The 18,430-nt window shown below is 47.7% G+C and overlaps 1 protein-coding gene across 4 annotated transcripts in view; it reads right to left on the bottom strand.

Moving 5' to 3' along the window:
• Positions 1-5,317: 5,317 nt before the first annotated feature.
• Positions 5,318-18,430, bottom strand: part of SLC35F4 (solute carrier family 35 member F4) — a 164,837-nt gene continuing 151,724 nt past the window's right edge. For all 4 annotated transcript variants that reach the window (XM_081193161.1, XM_081193163.1, XM_081193164.1 and 1 more), the window contains 4 exons: positions 15,557-15,682; positions 13,202-13,394; positions 9,195-9,284; positions 5,318-5,818 (listed from right to left, as the gene is read on the bottom strand). In XM_081193161.1, the coding sequence (XP_081049287.1) occupies positions 5,577-5,818; positions 9,195-9,284; positions 13,202-13,394; positions 15,557-15,682 (651 nt within the window). In that variant the 3' untranslated portion in view covers positions 5,318-5,576. The remainder of the gene's footprint in view (positions 5,819-9,194; positions 9,285-13,201; positions 13,395-15,556; positions 15,683-18,430) is intronic.

Here is an 18,430-nt window from a genome sequence, read left to right as displayed (position 1 = left end):
TTAATTAACTACGCTTGCTGTGTGATCAAGCCGGGGACTGGACTGCTGACACCCAGAGAGAGTTTTATCCTGCCTTATACCGAGTGACACTGACAGGCCACCCAGTTCACCAACAGCAGCAGTTCACTAGAGTTTCAGACAAAGACCTCTCCCGGCCCTGCCTGGAGATTTTGGGTTTGAACCCATGACATTCTTCAGATGCTCTAACACTGAGCTTTGGTCCTTCCCTGGATACTTTTGGTTTTATTATTTTTTTAAACATCCAAAGGAGAGCCATTTGACTTCGGAACATGGTCTCCAGTATTCATTTAAATCAGTGCCGGGTTTACGCATAAGATAAACAAGCTATAGCTTAGGGCCCCACTCTCTTGGCCCCCCCAAAAAATAAATAAATAAAGGAAAACAAAACTGGATGTACATTTCTAAAATATAAGATAAAAAACCAATAAAATAAAACCTACATACAGCAACAGTGTTTTGTGTTGTGTCGGCTCCTCTGATGTAAGTCATGCTAGCCTGCTCCCTCAAATATCACTGGTTTGCTCCTTTCTATATATAGGGTGCCTACATTCTGCATGGACTGATTGCATGGCCACATGTTCAAATGGCTTTAGATACCTGTTAGGGACACAGGTGGCACTGTGGGTTAAACCACAGAGCCTAGGACTTGCCGATCAGAAGGTCGGCGGTTCGTATCCTTGCGACGGGGTGAGCTCCTGTTGCTCGGTCCCTGCTCCTGCCAACCTAGCAGTTCGAAAGCACGTCAAAGTGCAAGTAGATAAATAGGTACCGCTCCGGCGGGAAGGTAAATGGCGTTTCCGTGCGCTGCTCTGGTTCACCAGAAGCGGCTTAGTCATGCTGGCCACATGACCCGGAAGTTGTACGCCGTCTCCCTCGGCCTGTAAAGCGAGATGAGCACCGCAACCCCAGAGTCGGTCACGACTGGACCTAAGGGTCAGGGGTCTCTTTACCTTTACCTAGGTCCATCAACTACCATATAGCATATATTCAACACAAAAAAAGTGACAATTTGTTGTTGACAAAGGGCAGCTGGACATATCAAGGGCGCCATTACCTTCAGTAGCTTAGGGCCTCATCCAACCGAAATCCGGCCCTGATTTCAATTCTGAGACCCTGTGGCAGCAAAGCATGGCAGTCAAGCCCCATGTCACACCATGAAACTGATCAAATAACTCTGAGAAATATTGTGGTATAATGTGATAGTCCAGAGATTACAGCACATCGCTCTGTGTCCTAGATTTCATTAGGTCTTGCCTGTGAACTCAAGTACCATCGGCGGCATGTTTGCAGCAGAGATGAATCTGAGGAGCAATAAACTGTTGCATATGAACTGTGATGAGAGGCCATCGCCGCTGTCACCGCTTCCTTCCAGAGCTTTTTGGAAATGCATTATTGTGTTTCTGGGAAGCGTCTCAAGCTGACATTATTCGCCACACGTTTTGTTTTCCCCGTCAGAGACAGAGAGAGGCTTGATTGCCCTTACGAGCCGAGGAATGCAATCTCACAGCTGCCTCATTTGTCAAATTGTATTTTTCTTTGCTCGGAGCGCCAAGGCAGTTTTCGCCCAGCAAAAAATTAAGTTAGCGGATTGCTTTGCTTCCGGATCATTGAAGCTCGTCTGCAAAAATAGGATATCTACGCCCTTGTTTTCATAGGTGGTGAGAGTAAGACTCTGTCTGGGTTAAGGAAAGGGAAATCTGTCTGTTTCACTTTCTCATTTTTCTAGTCTTCGGTCCTCTACAATTCTGCATCAGTTCTTCACCAGCATTTTAGTGTGAATTTCTGATATTGTTGTTGTTTAGTCGTTTAGTCGTGCCCGACTCTTCATGACCCGCTGGACCAGAGCACGCCAGGCACTCCTGTCTTCCACTGCCTCCCGCAGTTCGGTCAAACTCATGTTTGTAGCTTCAAGAACACTGTCCCACCATCTTGTCCTCTGCCGTCCCCTTCTCCTTGTCCCCTTCTCCATCTTTCCCAACATCAGGGTCTTTTCCAGGGAGTCTTCTCTTCTCATGAGGTGGCCAAAGGATTGGAGCCTCAGCTTCAGGATCTGTCCTTCCAATGAGCACTCAGGGCTGATTTCCTTCAGAATGGATGCGTTTGATCTTCTTGCAGTCCATGGGACTCTCAAGAGTCTCCTCCAGCACCATAATTCAAAAGCATCAATTCTTCGGCGATCAGCCTTCTTTATGGTCCAGCTCTCACTTCCATACATCACTACTGGGGAAACCATGGCTTTACGTATATGGACCTTTGTTGGCAAGGTGATGTCTCTGAATTTCTGATATACACATATCTGTATGAAATTTTGCCCAACACAATTAATTTATATTATTTTCATGAGTGTGTGCCCTTCCACTCCAATAGATGCATTTTGTTTTATTTTTTAAATACACATTATTTGGCTGGAGGACTGCACTGTAAAATCTGAGAAAGTGCAGATTTCAAAAGATGGCTGTGTTACAGTTCATGTAGTGTTTCGGAATATGTGGCTTAGGTAGGTTCACATTTATATGCAATCTGAATCAAATATCTCCCCATCCCTAGCCTGGGATGTTCTAGAAATGAATGGATCAGTCAGTTTCAAATCCTTATCAGTTCCACATGGGTTTATTCAAATGTCTCCTGTGTCCTGTTCTGCATTAAAAAAAAATCCATATGAAAATTCATATTTAAATACATTTTTTTAACCACAAAGCTTGTATTTAAATATATATCTTATCCCAATGTACATAGGTCTTACCATATCTCATCCCAAAATGCTTATTGTTGTTCTGACACATCTTGGTACTTTTGTGGTGCCAGAGACTAAATTCAAATGGAGAAAAGTCTGAAATCACATATATAAAAATGTTCCAGTCTGTCTTTTAGTCCAAGGGGTGTGAACCAGCTCAGTTCACTTAAAAATGAAGTCTCATCCCTAAATCCCCAGTGCAGTCTTGTTTAAAACCACTCAGCCTCTTGGGCTTGCCGATCAGAAGGTCGGCGGTTCGACTCCCCGCAACGGGGTGAACTCCTGTTGCTCTGTCCCAGCTCCTGCCAACCTAGCAGTTCGAAAGCACGCCAAAAAGTGCAAGTAGATAAATAGGCACCACTGAGGCAGGAAGGTAAACAGTGTTTCCGTGTGCTGCTCTGGTTTCGGTATCCCATTGTGCCAGAAGCAGCTTAGTCATGCTGGCCACATGACCCGGAAAAACTGTCTGCAGACAAATGCCGGCTCCCTTGGCCTGTAAAGCCAGATGAGCGCCACAACACCAGAGTTGTCCATGACTGGACTTAACTGTCAGGGGTCCTTTACCATTCTGGAAAATGCACACTGGTGTGAAACTCAACACATCAACAGAGATCTGAGATTGGTTTTTCCAACATTAAAGCACCTATAAAAGTGTGTCTGTGAAGTGGATTTGGGCTGTAGCAATGAACACTCTAAGGACGCGGGTGGCGCTGTGGGTTATACCACAGAGCCTAGGACTTGCTGATCAGAAGGTCGGCGGCTCGAATCCCTGCGACTGGGTGAGCTCCCATTGCTCGGTCCCTGCTCCTGCCAACCTAGCAGTTCGAAAGCACGTCAAAGTGCAAGTAGATAAATAGGTACCACTCTGGCAGGAAGGTAAACAGCATTTCCATGTGCTGCTCTGGTTTGCCAGAAGCGGCTTAGTCATGCTGGCCACATGACCCGGAAGCTGTATGCCGGCTCCCTCGGGCAATAAAACCAGATGAGCACCGCAACCCCAGAGTCGTCCGCGACTGGACCTAATGGTCAGGGGTCCCTTTACCCTTTACCTTTAATGAACACTCTGCTGGTGCTGTTTCCCTGATCAGGATAAACTCTCCAAAGCTTTTATTAACCTTGTGGCAGTCATGGGATCTGTTATAGGGGCACTGTTATTCAGTGGTTCCGCTCCTTCCTCCTGGGCCGTGTCCAGAAAGTGGTGTGTGGGGGGAGGATGAGTGTTCAGACCCCTGGACTCTCACTTGTGGGGTGCCTCGGGGTTCTGTCCTCTTCCCCATGATTTTCAACATCTACATGCAGCTGCTGGGAGAGATCATCAGGGGGTTTGGGCTGGGTGTCCATCAATATGCAGATGATACCCAGCTCTACCTCTCTTTCAAATCAGAACCAGTGAAGGTGGTGAAGGTCCTGTGTGAGTGTCTGGAGGCGGTTGGAGGATGGATGGCGGCTAACGGATTGAGGTTGAATCCTTACAAGACAGAAGTACTGTTTTGGGGGGACAGGGGGACGGCGGGTGTGGAGGACTACCTGGTCCTGAATGGGATAACTGTGTCCCTGAAGGACCAGGTGTGCAGCCTGGGAGTCATTTTGGACTCCAAAGGCCTTCTGGTGGTTCCCTCCCCGTGAGAAGTGAGGTTACAGGGAACCAGGCAGAGGGCCTTCTTGGTGATGGCACCCGCCCTGTGGAACGCACTCCCATCAGATGTCAAGGAAATTAACAACTATCTGACTTTTAGAAGACATCTGAAGACAGCCCTGTTTAGGGAAGTTTTTAATGACTGATGTTTTGTCGTGTTTTTAATATTCTGTTGGGATTTTGAAGATGCTCGAACTCAGGACGCAAGGGAGAAATGTTCTAAGAGGAAGGCACACTTGTACCCACTGTGGAAGGGCATGGGTCCAGAATTGGCCTCCACAGTCACTTACGGACTCATTGTTAAAACCGTGTTTATGGAAGACAATCTTACTCAGCTAGGAGTGATCTCCAAAGAAGAAAGAAGAATATTTTTTGGGAAGCCGGCCAGAGTTGCTGGGGAGACCCAGAACAATGGGCGAAATAATAATAATAATAATAATAATAATAATAATAATAATAATAATAATAATAATAATAATAATAATGATATCACAATGCACCCTCCAGTAGCTCCCACAATCTACCCAGTCGGTTCCCATTTGCACTCACTTGGCCTCTTCTACACTGAGCCAACCCCCTTCAGGGAAAAAAACCCCAAAATTTCATTAGATGCCACAACTGGATTCCCTCCATCCCTTCCCTTCTGAACGGAGGAGAGGCGCCAAGGGCCCCCTCTGACCGCAATCACAGCGGTGGGTGCTGTAGGTGCCTTTTCCCATCGACAAGCTGCTTTTTGTGGACTGGTCCCTTCTTCCGCTCTTTTAGATGTGGCAGCCATTTTGTGTCCCACCACGTCCGTCCCCCATGGCAGCCATTTTGTGTCCCCCAGCACTCCCACGGCAGCCATTTTGTTGCTGGTGCCCACGGCGCTTTTCGCAAATTCCAAACGCTGACCCCCCGCCAACCTCCAGAACCAAACACAGACATATACAGCTTTCTTTTATTTGCGTTTCTGTATAAAAAGGAATTTATTGTCCTTATTTGCACCTACTCCTGGATAAAGTGTACAAATGTAAACAGCTTAGGTATCTGATGTGTTTAGCGTTGAATTTACAATCCATTCCTGTTTAAAATAAAGCTGTCTCTTTTTAAAGCATACAAGTGGGCGAGGGGTGGGGAGGGAATTATTAAATCATATTCACAGAATATACACTGGCGTGCACGCAACTTGAAGCCCGGCCGGCTCTAAGCCAGCGGTATAGACACAGTCCCGTTGACTCGACTTCTGCTGCGGAAGTGGACGCTGGAGTCCGTGACGTCCTCAGGGTGGTCTTCGCCCTTCTTCTCCTTCAGGCTGTTGATGAATCGCAGCGTGATCTCGTCCCATTCCTCCGGAAGGAGCATAAGCAGGAACCCGAGGCAGATGATGGTGGTGGCTCCCAAACGGACCACGCTGAAGATCACCTCGCGTTTGAGAAGATCGACGGCTGGGGAGAAAAGGGGAGCAAGGAGATTAGCGAGAGATGGGGTCGGGGGCATAGCTGTCAACTTTCAGATTTGAAAATAAGGGATCAGCAGCCTCGAAAATAAGGGATCAGCAGCCTCACCTGTCCCAGGGACAGTCTACAGGATATCTAACAATCTGGGATAGCAGTGGGAAGCAGCGGGAAATGGCGCTGGAATAAGGGAATTTCCCACAAAAAAAGGGGAAGGTTGACAGCTATGGTCAGGGGAGCAGTCTCATCCTGAGCGCCTCATGTCATGGGTGGGCAGAGGGGAAAGTGGATGGACTCAACTTCCGGGTTGGTGCGACCAGCTAATGGCGGATTCCCTCCGAGCTCCGGAGGGAATCGGCTCGGTGGAGGAGGGGTCCTGCCGCGGCGGCGACACGGGGACCCTTAGAAACCACAGGCGCGGATGCCTGTGGACCTGGTGACTCGGCGGGCACCATTTGCGCCCCCCCAACCCACAAAGAAGCCTTTTTAAAGGCTTTGGAGAGGGTGCGGGGAGTGGCGTGGTGCTGTGAGTAGACCGCTTCTTCCACGGAGTGAAGCGGCAAGCCATGGCTGGAGAGCGCTGACTTCTTTCCTTGAATATTTGGACTTAAAATGCAACAACCCGTGAGTAATACGGAATTTGGAATTTGGAACTAAAAATTTCTTTTAATTGAATTCGGTACGACTGGGGGAGGTGCCAAAAGGAAGTCCGCCTCCCCCCCCCCCTTGCAGGCAATCTAAAGCAAGAATTAAACAACTAAGATCGAGAGACTTTCTTTCTCCTTTTGAGATAAAATTCTTAACTTCACGATTTGGACTTATAAGTTTATTGCTGGAGGATTTGAACTGATCTTTAGAGTTGAAGTGCAACCCCCCCCCCCCGGATCCGGGAGTGATCCGCGAGGGAGCCTGTGAAGATATTTACAGAGTTTGACAGCTGTCAACGGAGCTGTCAAAGTCAAGAAATTCAGTTTTTTGTCATTTGTGTCGGTTATTTTTGTTACATTGGACTGTAAGCTTTTAAAATTAGAGTGGCAACAATAACAAAATATCCGGATTGTTGGAAAAAGAACACTTAGTAACCAAAATCCCTCTAGAGGGGATTTGGAACATTACAATGGCTGCAGATGGAAAATTACAAGCAGAGTTGAATAGGGTCTTTGAATTTCTGGGAAAGCTGCAAGAGCAGAGTTCTGTTATGGCTACGAATCTGACAATCTTGAATTTTAAAATAAACAACTCTGCTGAAGTGGTGGACTTGACTCAAGAAGAATCTACAGCTGGGAAGCAAGATATATGTGCTGTTTTGGAGGAATGTGAAGGAGCAGAAATGACGCAAGTGAAAAAGGACAACCAGAGGCCTCCAAGGTCAGGATATATGGAAGATAAAGTTCGGAAGTCAAAAATTTGGTTTGAAATTGAGAATGAAGAGTGGGGATTTTTCCCCATGGGGAGTCCGAAAGACTTATGGATTTCAAATTTGGCTAAGGTGAAAATTGGAGCGTTTGAGGCATTTGGGATATTTGGACTTGGAAAGAACAAGAAGCAAGATCTGGACTCTTCCTTTGAATATGGAGGACTGGTTGGAAAAAATCTGGACCCTTTTGGGCCGAAGATGCTCCGAGATTGGATGTCCAACATAAAGGACTGTCAACAAAACCGGCTGAAAGGGACTGAAAGAGATTTAAAGGCCTCGGACGTGATAGATCCAGGCTGAGAACTGTCAGATAGAAGGACAATTTTTGGGAGGGATCAAAACCGGGGGAGGGGGGGAGGAGCTTTAGAATCCAAAGGGTTACAAGTATATGTTTTTATTTGTTAAGATTTTTTGCAAATATATATGATTGGGAATTTCGTGAAAGGGAATGTGGATCGATCTTAGAAAAAGAGGTTGATGTGGGTATTAAAATAAGGTACAGAAGTTTGAAAATGGTTAATTAAGATGATTTAAATAAAATCTTAATAAGGGATTAATTTGGGTATAAAGAACTTGCTGGGCTAAATTTTGAATGGGGATGCAAGAAGGGGAGGTGGGGGAAGTCTGGGAAAGTGGTTAGGAAAATAAGATTTTGAAATTATATGTGTTTTTTGTGTGTAATGTTGATGTTTATGTTTTTGTGTGTTTGTCTTAAAAAATGAGAAAATCCTAATAAAAATTTTATTAAAAAAAAAGAAAGTGGGTGGACTCTTTCGGCTTCTGTCTTTGTACAGTGAAAGACAGAGGTTCTTATATTATTATTATTTACATACATGTTCCACCTTTCCACCTCCTACCAGTGCTGGATTTATGTATAAACTAAACAAGCTATAGCTTAGGGGGCCCCTCTCTTGGGGACCCCCCAAAAAATTAAAGGGAAAAAAACCTGGATGTACCTTTCCAAAATATAAGATGAAAAACAAATAAAATAAAACCTACATACAGCAACAGTGTTTTGTGTTGTGTAGGCTCCTCTGATGTAAGTCATGGGCCCCGCCTGCTAGCCTGCTCCCTCAAATATCACTGGTTTGCTCATTTCTATATATAGGGTGCCTAAATTCTGCATGCGCAAATGGCTTTAGATACTTATTAGGTCCATATAGAATATATTCAACACAAAAAGCAGCGACAAATTGTGTTGACAAAGGACAGCTGGACATATAAAGGGCCCCATTACCTTCAGTAGCTTAGAGCCTCAGCAAACCTAAACGCAGCCCTGCTCCTACCCCATGTATTATTATTAGAATTTATGTATAATTTTTAATTAAATTTCTTGTTTTACAATTAAGAATATTCACTAAACAACCTTAAAAAATAAAATGACTTCACTTCTTCTCTTTCCATGGTTCATTTTACATAGCATAAATCCCTGCACACTTTACATAAACTAAATCATTCAATATATTCCATTATTACACCCATGGAAACTTATTTACACTGTTGAATTTATCTGAATGCTGCCAGCAATTTCAAGTGTACACAATTTCCCCCCATACAGTCAATAAACATTTCCCAATCTTCTTTAAACGAATGTTGTTCTTGTTCTCTTATTCTATATGTTAGATTCGCAAACTGCGCATATTCCATCAGTTTAAGTTGCCATTCTTCTTTGATTGGGACCTCACTCATTTTCCATTTTTGGGCTAACAATACACGGGCCGCAGTAGTGGCATACATAAATAACCTTTTTTGACACCTGGGAATTTCCATCTGAATTATCCCCAACAAAAAGGACTCTGGGGTTGTTGTTGGGGTTTTTTTGAAAGGTGCTTTTAAACATTTTTTTCAATTCATTAGGGGGTGTGGCTTAGGAATTTTATGTAAATAAATAAGCAAGTAACCCGGGCCACACGCAGAGCCACTGCATTGATCAAAAGGCATTATTTATACCTGCATTGCCAGGAACACTGAGCAACGTCCCGATAGATATTAAGATTGGGTAAGTAAGCACAACTCCGACATTCACCAGGATGTTGAAAGCTGCGGAGAAAAACAGCAAAGTATGAGGTTGTGAAGAAAAAGAAGAAAAAGAGATCTTCTGCACCACCAGGATCAGAACCGGCAAACACGGTATTTTTCGCTCTATAAGACGCACCAGACCACAAGATGCACCTAGTTTTTGGAGGAGGAAAACAAGAAAAAAAATATTCTGAATCTCAGAAGCCAAAACAGCAAGAGAGATCGCTGCGCAGTGAAAGCAGCAACCCTCTTGCTGTTGTGGCTTCTGGGATAGCTGCGCAGCCTGCATTCGCTCCATAAGACGCACACACATTTCCCCTTACTTTTTAGGAGGGAAAAAGTGAGTCTTATAGAGGAAAAAATACAGTAAATAAATCTTTCTTCCAGAGTGCCTTGTCCTCCTAAGGTTCTAGATCAGTGTTTCCCAACCGGTGTTCCGCGGCACACTAGTGTGCCGTGAGACGTTGCCTGGTGTGCCGTGGGAAAAATAAAAAAATTCGAAAGATAGCTTCATATCCGGAGAGGCGGCCTTCAGGCGAGTTTTAATTTTAATTTTCCTTCTCCCACTTAATGCCCCACGCTCGCCCGAGCAGCTTGCAGTCCTCGGTAACCACGGCGACCCGAGGGAGGGGAGGGAACAGGGAAGTCGAGGGCGGCGGCGAGCCGCAATGACGTCAGTGGGCCGCGCCGCCTCGCCCTGGCACGGTGTGAGAGCCCCGGCTAGTGGCGCGAGCTTCGGAATAAGTGGGATCCACGTGCGCGAGACCGAGATCGCGGGTAAGGAGCTCAGCCCTGGGCAGGAGGAAGCGGGGCCGCGCGTGCGGGCCACATCCCCACAGAGAGCGAGCCTCCCCCGGCCCACCACTCCGGGCAGGTCCACTCGCATGAGGGGGCGGCGATGGCGACGGCCGGCAGCTTGCCTGCAATGCCATCCCTCGAGCAGGCGAGGAGCCCGGAGGCTACCAGATGCGAGTCCTCATTCCCACCCTGCTCGGGAGTCCAGAGCACTTGGTCGCATTCAGGATCTAGAGTGGGGAAGCGGGGCTTGTGTCTGGGCTGGACACATTGGGCTGCCTGTGCCGCTCGACCTGCGGGGAGAAATCAGGGTGGGAGTCACGACCGTGAGGCAGGGCTGCCAAGTGTGGCAGAAGAGGACACGGCCGTCGCACCTGTCCTTAAGTAGGAGCTTCTTCCGTGTCGACCTGCTGCCCTAAAGTCTTGGCTTTTTTTTTGGCGGTTGGCACAGAAGGAAGGCAAGGGGGAGGGGAAAAAATTGAAAATTACACTTTCGTGCATCCCTCCCGGCGTGACGCTGCGCGCTGACGTCACGGGGCTGTAATGGTGGTGTGCCTCGAGATTTTTTTCATCAAACAAGTGTGCCTTTGCCCAAAAAAGGTTGGGAAACACTGCTCTAGATCATGGGTTGGCAAACTAAGGCCTGGGGGCTGGATCTGGCCCAATCGCCTTCTCATTCCAGTCCGCAGACAGTCTGCGAATCAGCGTGTTTTTACATGAGCAGAATGTGTGCTTTTATTTAAAATGCATCTCTGGGTTATTTGTGGGGCATAGGAATTCGTTCATTCCTCCCCCCCAAAAAAATAGTCCGGCCCCCCACAAGGTCTGAGGGGCAGTGGACCGGCCCCCTGCTGAAAAAGTTTGCTGACCCCTGGATGACAAATCCCACCTGTTCAGGAAAAGACAACCAAAATGATGAATTGGATGGAGCGACCTATGAGGAAAGGTTATAGGGTTTGGGACTTTGAATTTTGGGAAAAGTCAAGAAAGACTGTGGAACTCCCTCCCACTGGAGAAAGTGACTGCCATCTCCTTGGATGGCGTGAAGAGAGGATTAAACAAATTCACGGAAGATACAAACAGATTACCTAGCATCTCGAGATTGGGTTGGGAATGTCACCCATTTGAAAGTCTAAAAAGCTGGGGGGGGGGTTGTGTCAGGTTTGATAGTCTCTCCCACACAAGACGCAGCCTCTGATAGCTTTATTACTTCAGATTTATTCAGCAATTACAGGGCTCAGCAGTCTGAGCTTCATTCACTCGTTCGTCACCTTCGGAGTCAGTTGACGGATCTAGCTTCTTTTTCTGGTTGAAGCAAGATACTCTGCACCTTTCCCCCCCACCTCTTTCCTGTCATGCGCTTTTCTGCCAAACAACTCAATCTCCGACTTTTCGGAGACTGTGGTCCTACTATCCCTTCCCCCTCTTCTCTCTGCTCTGTGTTACTTTCAGAACTGCCAGGCTGCATTCCTGAGTGAGAAATCTCGCTTTCACTGTGTGAAGGAATCAGGTACCTCTACTTACGAGCACCTCTGGTTACGTATCCTTCGGGATATGTGCACGGCAAACCCAGAAGTATCGTATTTTTTGCTCTACAAGACGCACCAGACCATAATACGCACCTAGTTTTTGGAGGAGGAAAACAAGTAAAAAAATATTCTGAATCTCAGAAGCCAGAACAGCAAGAGAGATCGCTGCGCAGCGAAAGCAGCAACCCTCTTGCTGTTGTGGCTTCTGGGATAGCTGCAAAGACTGCATTCGCTCCATAAGACGCACACACATTTCCCCTTACTTTTTAGGAGGGAAAAAGTGTGTCTTATAGAGGGGAAAATACGGTATTTTTCCGGGTTTTGCCCCGCGCGCATGCGCAGAACAGGCACCTCCACGTGTGAAAACTTCGGGATCTGACCAGAGCCCTGGAACGGATCCCATCCGAAACCGGAGGTACCACTGTACTCTCTGGCTCTTCCCCTTCCCTTCTGGATTCCTCTCTTGCCTGTCAGAAGGGGAACGTCTCTGACAGGTTGAGACCGCCTGCATACAAAGCAAATGTTCTCTTGCTGAGCCTTTACCTAAAGTCCGTGTGGGTTTTATAGGGCATGTGCCCCAGCAAAATGAACTAGGGCTACAGCTCTTCGTCGAAAGGAGCGGGACTTGAAAGTTAGGCGCATGCCTCACTCAGCCTTAATGGGACCTTCTGCACTCAAAGCAGTTGCTCCACTATTGAGCTACAACCCTTTCGCAGCTCGTAGCTAATAAACATAAAAAATGAGTCGCCTTCAGCTTACCACCCCTCCCTCTTGAAAGCCCTCCGGTAAGAACTATGCAACATGTAATCCATCAAGGAAATAAATATATTATTTTTTCTGTTTTTTTCTTCGTTTTAACAGATCTGTGGGTGGGCTGTCAGTTGTTTGTTTGTTGCTTTCAGTTGCCTTTGGCAAGAAAAAAGCAACCAATACATTTAGCAAATAATAATAATAAGGGACGCGGGTGGCGCTGTGGGCTAAACCACTGAGCCTAGGACTTGCCGATCAGAAGGTCGGCAGTTTGAATCCCCGCGATGGGGGTGAGCTCCTGTTGCTTGGTCCTTGCTCCTGCCAACCTAGCAGTTGAAAAGCACGTCAAAGTGCAAGAAGATAAATAGGTACCGCTCTGGCGGGAAGGTAAACGGCGTTTCCGTGCACTGCTCTGGTTCGCCAGAAGCGGCTTAGTCCTGCTGTACGCCGGCTCCCTCGGCCAATAAAGCGAGATGAGCGCCGCAACCCCAGAGTCGGTTACAACTGGACCTAATGGTCAGGGGTCCCTTTACCTTTACCTAATAATAATAATAATAATAATAATAAAAATAATAATAATATAGGTCAGGGATGGGAAACCTGCAACCAACCAGATATTGTTGGACCTCTCATCACCCCTGACAACTGGCATTGAGTCTGTTCCACTGTTGAACAGCTCTTGCCATCAGAAAGTTCTTCCCGATGTTTAGTCAGAGTCTCTTCTCTCGTCATTCGAATCCGTTGGTTCGGATCCTGCCCTCTGGGGCAGGGAAAGCAAGCTCGCTCCACCTTCCACGCAGCCACCTTGAGATGGTTGTGCAAATCGTAAACATTCAGGTAAAGCAATAAAACAGGGATAAATACCTAGCCAGAGGCCGGCTATTCCGCACAGGTAGCCCCAGGGAACGGCCGAGAAGGGCGACCAATACTCCACCTTGGTGAAATACAAGATGATCGGTGTAAAGGAAAGGAAGACCAAGTTGAAAAAGCCAAGGGTAGAAATGAAATGGGCCGCTTCTCCAAAGTTTGCGCTCCCCAGGAACATCTTGAACAGAACCTAAATGGGGGGGGGAGGGGGAAACAGTTCAGTCTGAGTGCAACCTCCCCAGTCGCTGGGGAACAGAGCAAATCAAGATATTTTGGTGCCCGAGGCAGTTCAGCAAAGGGTTAGCCTCCCTCCTAAAGCTATGGTGCAACTTCCCCAAAGCTGGTCACGTTATTTTGACACCTGAGGCACGGAATCCTGGGGGCAAGAAGGGGGTTGGGCTAGATGACCCTTGGAACCCCTTTCCAACCCAACAATTCTACGACTATCTACCCATTGAAATAGCAATTTGGTGTCCTTTTGGGACGCGCAAAAGCTCCGACCTGAAGCGGCCACCTCACTCTGCTCAACAAGGGCAGGGCTGGTGAGGGGCGTGGCCTGTGAGGAGGGGGTGTGGCCTGTGTGGAGGGGCATGGTCTGGATGGAGGGCGGGGCCTGTGTGGGCATGACCTGGGAGAGTCCAGGGGGGAAACCAGCCAGCTCTTGGGTGCTGCTTTGAGTTCATAGGCTGGAAGTTTGTCATGCCCATTGCAGAAGATGGCAAAGAGCTCTTGAACTGGGGAGGCATGGTCAGGGACTGGCTGGGCACAGGGAGAAGAGGGATTGGAGGCTGACATGGAAGGAGGGATCAGTGAACCAGGAGAAACAGCTGAGAGACAAAAGGAAGAGGCAGGACGAACTGCAGGACTGAAGAGTGAAGAATGGGTGCAGGAGGAGGGAAGGAGAGTTCAGTCTGGGGTAGAGTCAAGGGCTTCCACAGCTCCTCCTGCTCCCATTGTCTCCCAGGACCAGGAGAGGACTGAAGAGAGAGGAGCAGAAGCAGGTTGCATGCAGCTCTGTGGCAGCAACTGCCACGTCAGGTGCGCACCTAGGAGAAGCTGAGAGACTTAGGTGAAAGGTAAAGGATGCGGGTGGCGATGTGGGTTAAACCACTGAGCCTAGGCCTTGCCGATCAGAAGGTTGGCGGTTCTAATCCCCGCGACGGGGTGAGCTCCCGTTGCTCGGTCCCTGCTCCTGCCAACCTAGCAGTTCGAAAGCACGTCAAAGTGCAAGTAGATAAATAGGTGGAAAGGTAAACGGCGTTTCCGTGCGCTGCTCTGGTTCGCCAGAAGCGGCTTAGTCATGCTGGCCACATGACCCAGAAGCTGTATGCCGGCTCCCTTAGCCAATAAAGCGAGATGAGCGCGCAACCCCAGAGTCGGCCACGACTGGACCTTATGGTCAGGGGCTCCTTTACCTTTAAAGGACTCCTGGACGTTTGAGTCCGGTGAAAGGCAACTATGGGGTTGCGGCGCTCATCTCGCTTTCAGGCCGAGGAAGCCGGCGTTTGTCCACAGATAGCTTTCCGGGTCATCTGGCCAGCAGGACTAAACCGCTTCTGGCGCAACGGGACACAGTGATGGAAACCAGGGTGCACAGAAACACCATTTACCTTCCCACCACAACGGTACTTATTTATCTACTCGCACCGGCGTGCTTTTGAACTGCTAGGTTGGCAGGAGCTGGGGCCGAGCAACGGGAGCTCACCCCGTCACGGTGATTCAAACCACTGACCTTCCGATTGGCAAGCCCAAGAGGCCCAGTGGTTTAGACTACAGCGCCACCCAGTAGGACTGGCGGACAAGCCTTCTCGTAGCTTTGTAAGGGTGCACTTTTGATAAGAGTTGATTCCTCACTGTTTCTTGACTGTTAGCGCCCTGGTAAGAATCCCTTGCATCCTTGTAAGGCTGGACTTCCAAAAAAAGAGGGGTGTCATGAGTGAGACCCTCCTCTCACTGGAGGGGTCCTCCTTCGACATTTCAGCATGCTCTCCCATTCATGCACAGCGAGCGTCGATAAAAACACCGGCGCGGAAAATGAGGGACTCACAGATGCTAATCTCACCGCGGCGGAATAATAGAGTTTTCATTAAGACTCGATAAAGGGAAGCCAAGCTGATTCCTTGGTGGGCCACAAAAGTAATTATCTCCCTCGTAACTTTCCCCTGACGCACGTGGCGCAGAATGTAAATCAGGTGAGAGAAGAGAAGGAAGGAAGGAAGGAAGGAAGGAAGGAAGGAAGGAAGGAAGGGGCCTTCACAGCATGGAGAGCTTGCTTTGCTCTCCTGCAGGTCGAATTTTGCTCCTCTCCTCCTTCAAAGCATTAAGATAGCAAGGAAGTGTGCAAGGACTTGCCTTATACAGCGCCGACATCGATGCAGACCCAACGGCATACGCGACCCCGATAATCGAATCGCCCTGGAAACCATCTGCGTACGCCATCATGACGATTCCAGTGATGGCCATGATTGCAGCAACTATCTGCGTAATCCACAAAGAAAGAAATTTAGAGCAATTGTGTCACTCGGAAAGAGATGCTGTGAGGTTTGTCGGTTGGTTTGTTCATTAAATTTGCATACTGGCCTTCATCTTTAGATCTTAGGGCAGTTCACAACGTAAAAAACACAACATACTTAATAAAAATAAGAATATGAACACAGCAATAACCTCCCCCTCAAAAAAAACCCCACATTTAAAAGGGCATATAATGTTAATTAGCCAAACGCCTGGTGGAAAAGGAATGTTTTCACCTGGCACCTAAAAATATATAAGGAAGGCCCCAGGCAAGCCGCCCTGGGGAGAACATTCTCAAACTAGGGAGCCACCACAGAAAAGGCCTGTTCTTGTGTTGCCACCCCCTGGACCTCTTGGAGACGAGGAACATGAAGAAGGGCCTCAGAAGATGATTTTAGGATCCGGGTAGGTTCTTATGGTGAGAGGCGGTCCTTGAGGTATTGAGGTCCTGAGCTGTTTAAGGCTTTATAGATCAAAACCAGCACGTTGACTTGGGCCCGGAAACTAATTTCTTTCTCTCTCTCTCTCTCTCTCTCTCTCTCTCTCTCTCTCTCTCTCTTCTCTCTCTCATATTTTCCCTCTGAATAGGGGGCTCTGAGTGGGGACAGACCACCATAATGGAAGCACAGGCCAGTGGTGCCCAATTTTTTGGGGACACTGCTTCTGCCCCTGTTCCACAAACCCCTTCCCAGTGCCCCCTACCCTTTTAAAAGCATTCTTATTCAGAATAGTGCTTTGCAGGACTCCCTAAGGAAGGTAATGGCAAAAGAAAATTCAGAACAGTAACAATTAATTGCACGTTTACTCAAAATCCAGTTGAAACTATTCAGCTTCATTCATTCATTCCTGCGATACCAGCTTTGCAAAGTCTGATAGTCATTTATATCCCTTAGCGCTCCCCACCCCGGTAACCCCACTGCCCACTTGGGGACCCCCCCCCACCCGGTGTAGACTATGGGGACAACAAGGGGGTTGTCTTGGTAACAGTATATCTAAAGGAGCGTCTCCACCCCCCATCGTTCTGCCCGGACACTGAGGTCCAGCACCAAGGGCCTTCTGGCGGTTCCCTCACTGCGAGAAGCCAAGTTACAGGGAACCAGGCAGAGGGCCTTCTTGGTGGTGGCACCCGCTCTGTGGAAGGCCCTCCCACCAGATGTCAAAGAGAAAAACAACTACCAGACTTTTAGAAGACATCTGAAGGCAGCCCTCTTTAGGGAAGCTTTTAATGTTTGATGCATTACTGTATTTTAGTGTTTTGTTGGAAGCTGCCCAGAGGGGCTGGGGAAGCCCAGCCAGATAGATGGGCGAGGTATACATAAATTATTATTATTATTATTATTATTATTATTATTATTATTATTATTATTATAACAGCGCATATCCTGTTTTCACAAAATTTGGCGGAGGGACTTTTTCAGGAAGAACTCTCTGACAGTAAGAGCTGTTTGACAGCAGAAGTTGAATGGCCATCTGTCATGGATGCTTCAGCTGAGATTCCTGCCTTGCAGGGCTGGACTAGATAACTCTTTGGTGTAGCTTTCCAACCCTACGATTCTTTGATTCTATGATTTTTAAGGATATTTTAGATTTAAAAGCAATTTGGGCAAGGCTGCTCCCAAGCCAGATTTGTTTCTGTTATTGGTCTTTTGCAATGGATGAAGGAATGACGGTTTTTGGGGCTAACAGGGCGAGAAGAGTACTCATCAAGGACTTTGTAAGGTACGCAGTGTGAATGGGGAACCTTACGTTGCTGGTGTGTGTTTCTCGACGGTGCAGGCAGCCTCTGAGATCTTGCTAAATCTTTGTGACTTGCCTGTTTATGATAGCACACTGTCATTTGGGTGAGAAATAGAAAGATTCTATCAACTGTGTCTCCGAAAAATGTTACACATCACTTGGGAAGACAGGCGAACTAACGCCATTGTACTGGAAGAAGCAAAGATCACCAGTGTTGAAGCAGTGATTCTTCAACATCAACTTCGTTGGACTGGTCCTGTTGTGCTGATGCCTGATTGTCATCTTCCAAAGCAACTACTCTATTTCCAACTTAAAAATGGAAAGCGTAATGCTGGTGGTCAACAAAAGAGGTTTAAAGACTCTCTCAAGGCAAATCTTAAAAAATGTAGTATAAACACAACTGGGAAACACTGGCCTGCGAGCGCTCCAATTGGAGAACAGCCTTTACCAAAGGTGTCCTGGGCTTTGAAGACACTTGAACGCAGGACGAAAGGGAGAAACGTGCTAAGAGGTAGGCATGCTTTGCAAACCCACACCGTCATCAACTCCCACCCGGGAACCAATGTCCCCACTGTGGAAGAACATGTGGATCCAGGATTGGCCTCCATAGTCACTTATGGACTCATTCTTAAAACTGTGTTTATGGAAGACAATCTTACTCAGCTATGAGGGATCACAGAAGAAGAAGAAGAAGAAGAAGAAGAAGGAGGAGGAGGAGGAGGAGGAGGAGGAGGAGGAGGAGGAGGAGGAGGAGGAGGAGGAGGCATGACCCAACTTGGGCTACACTCTGTGAGGAGACTGCTTCTTGAGGAAGAGCCTTGGAGCCATGAGAACCCAAGAAGAGCCTTCCTGCTGGACCAGGCCCATAGTCCATCTAATCTACCATCCTTTTCTTACAGTGGCCAGCCAAATCCCCATAGGAAGCCTGCAGGCAGGACCCGAGTGCGAGAGCCCTCTCCCATCCTGTGGTTTGCACCA

This window comes from Podarcis bocagei (genome assembly GCF_964188305.1).
Source record: "Podarcis bocagei genome assembly, chromosome: 1".
NCBI lineage: Eukaryota > Metazoa > Chordata > Lepidosauria > Squamata > Lacertidae > Podarcis > Podarcis bocagei.
This window is presented reverse-complemented; position numbering and strand designations above follow the sequence as displayed.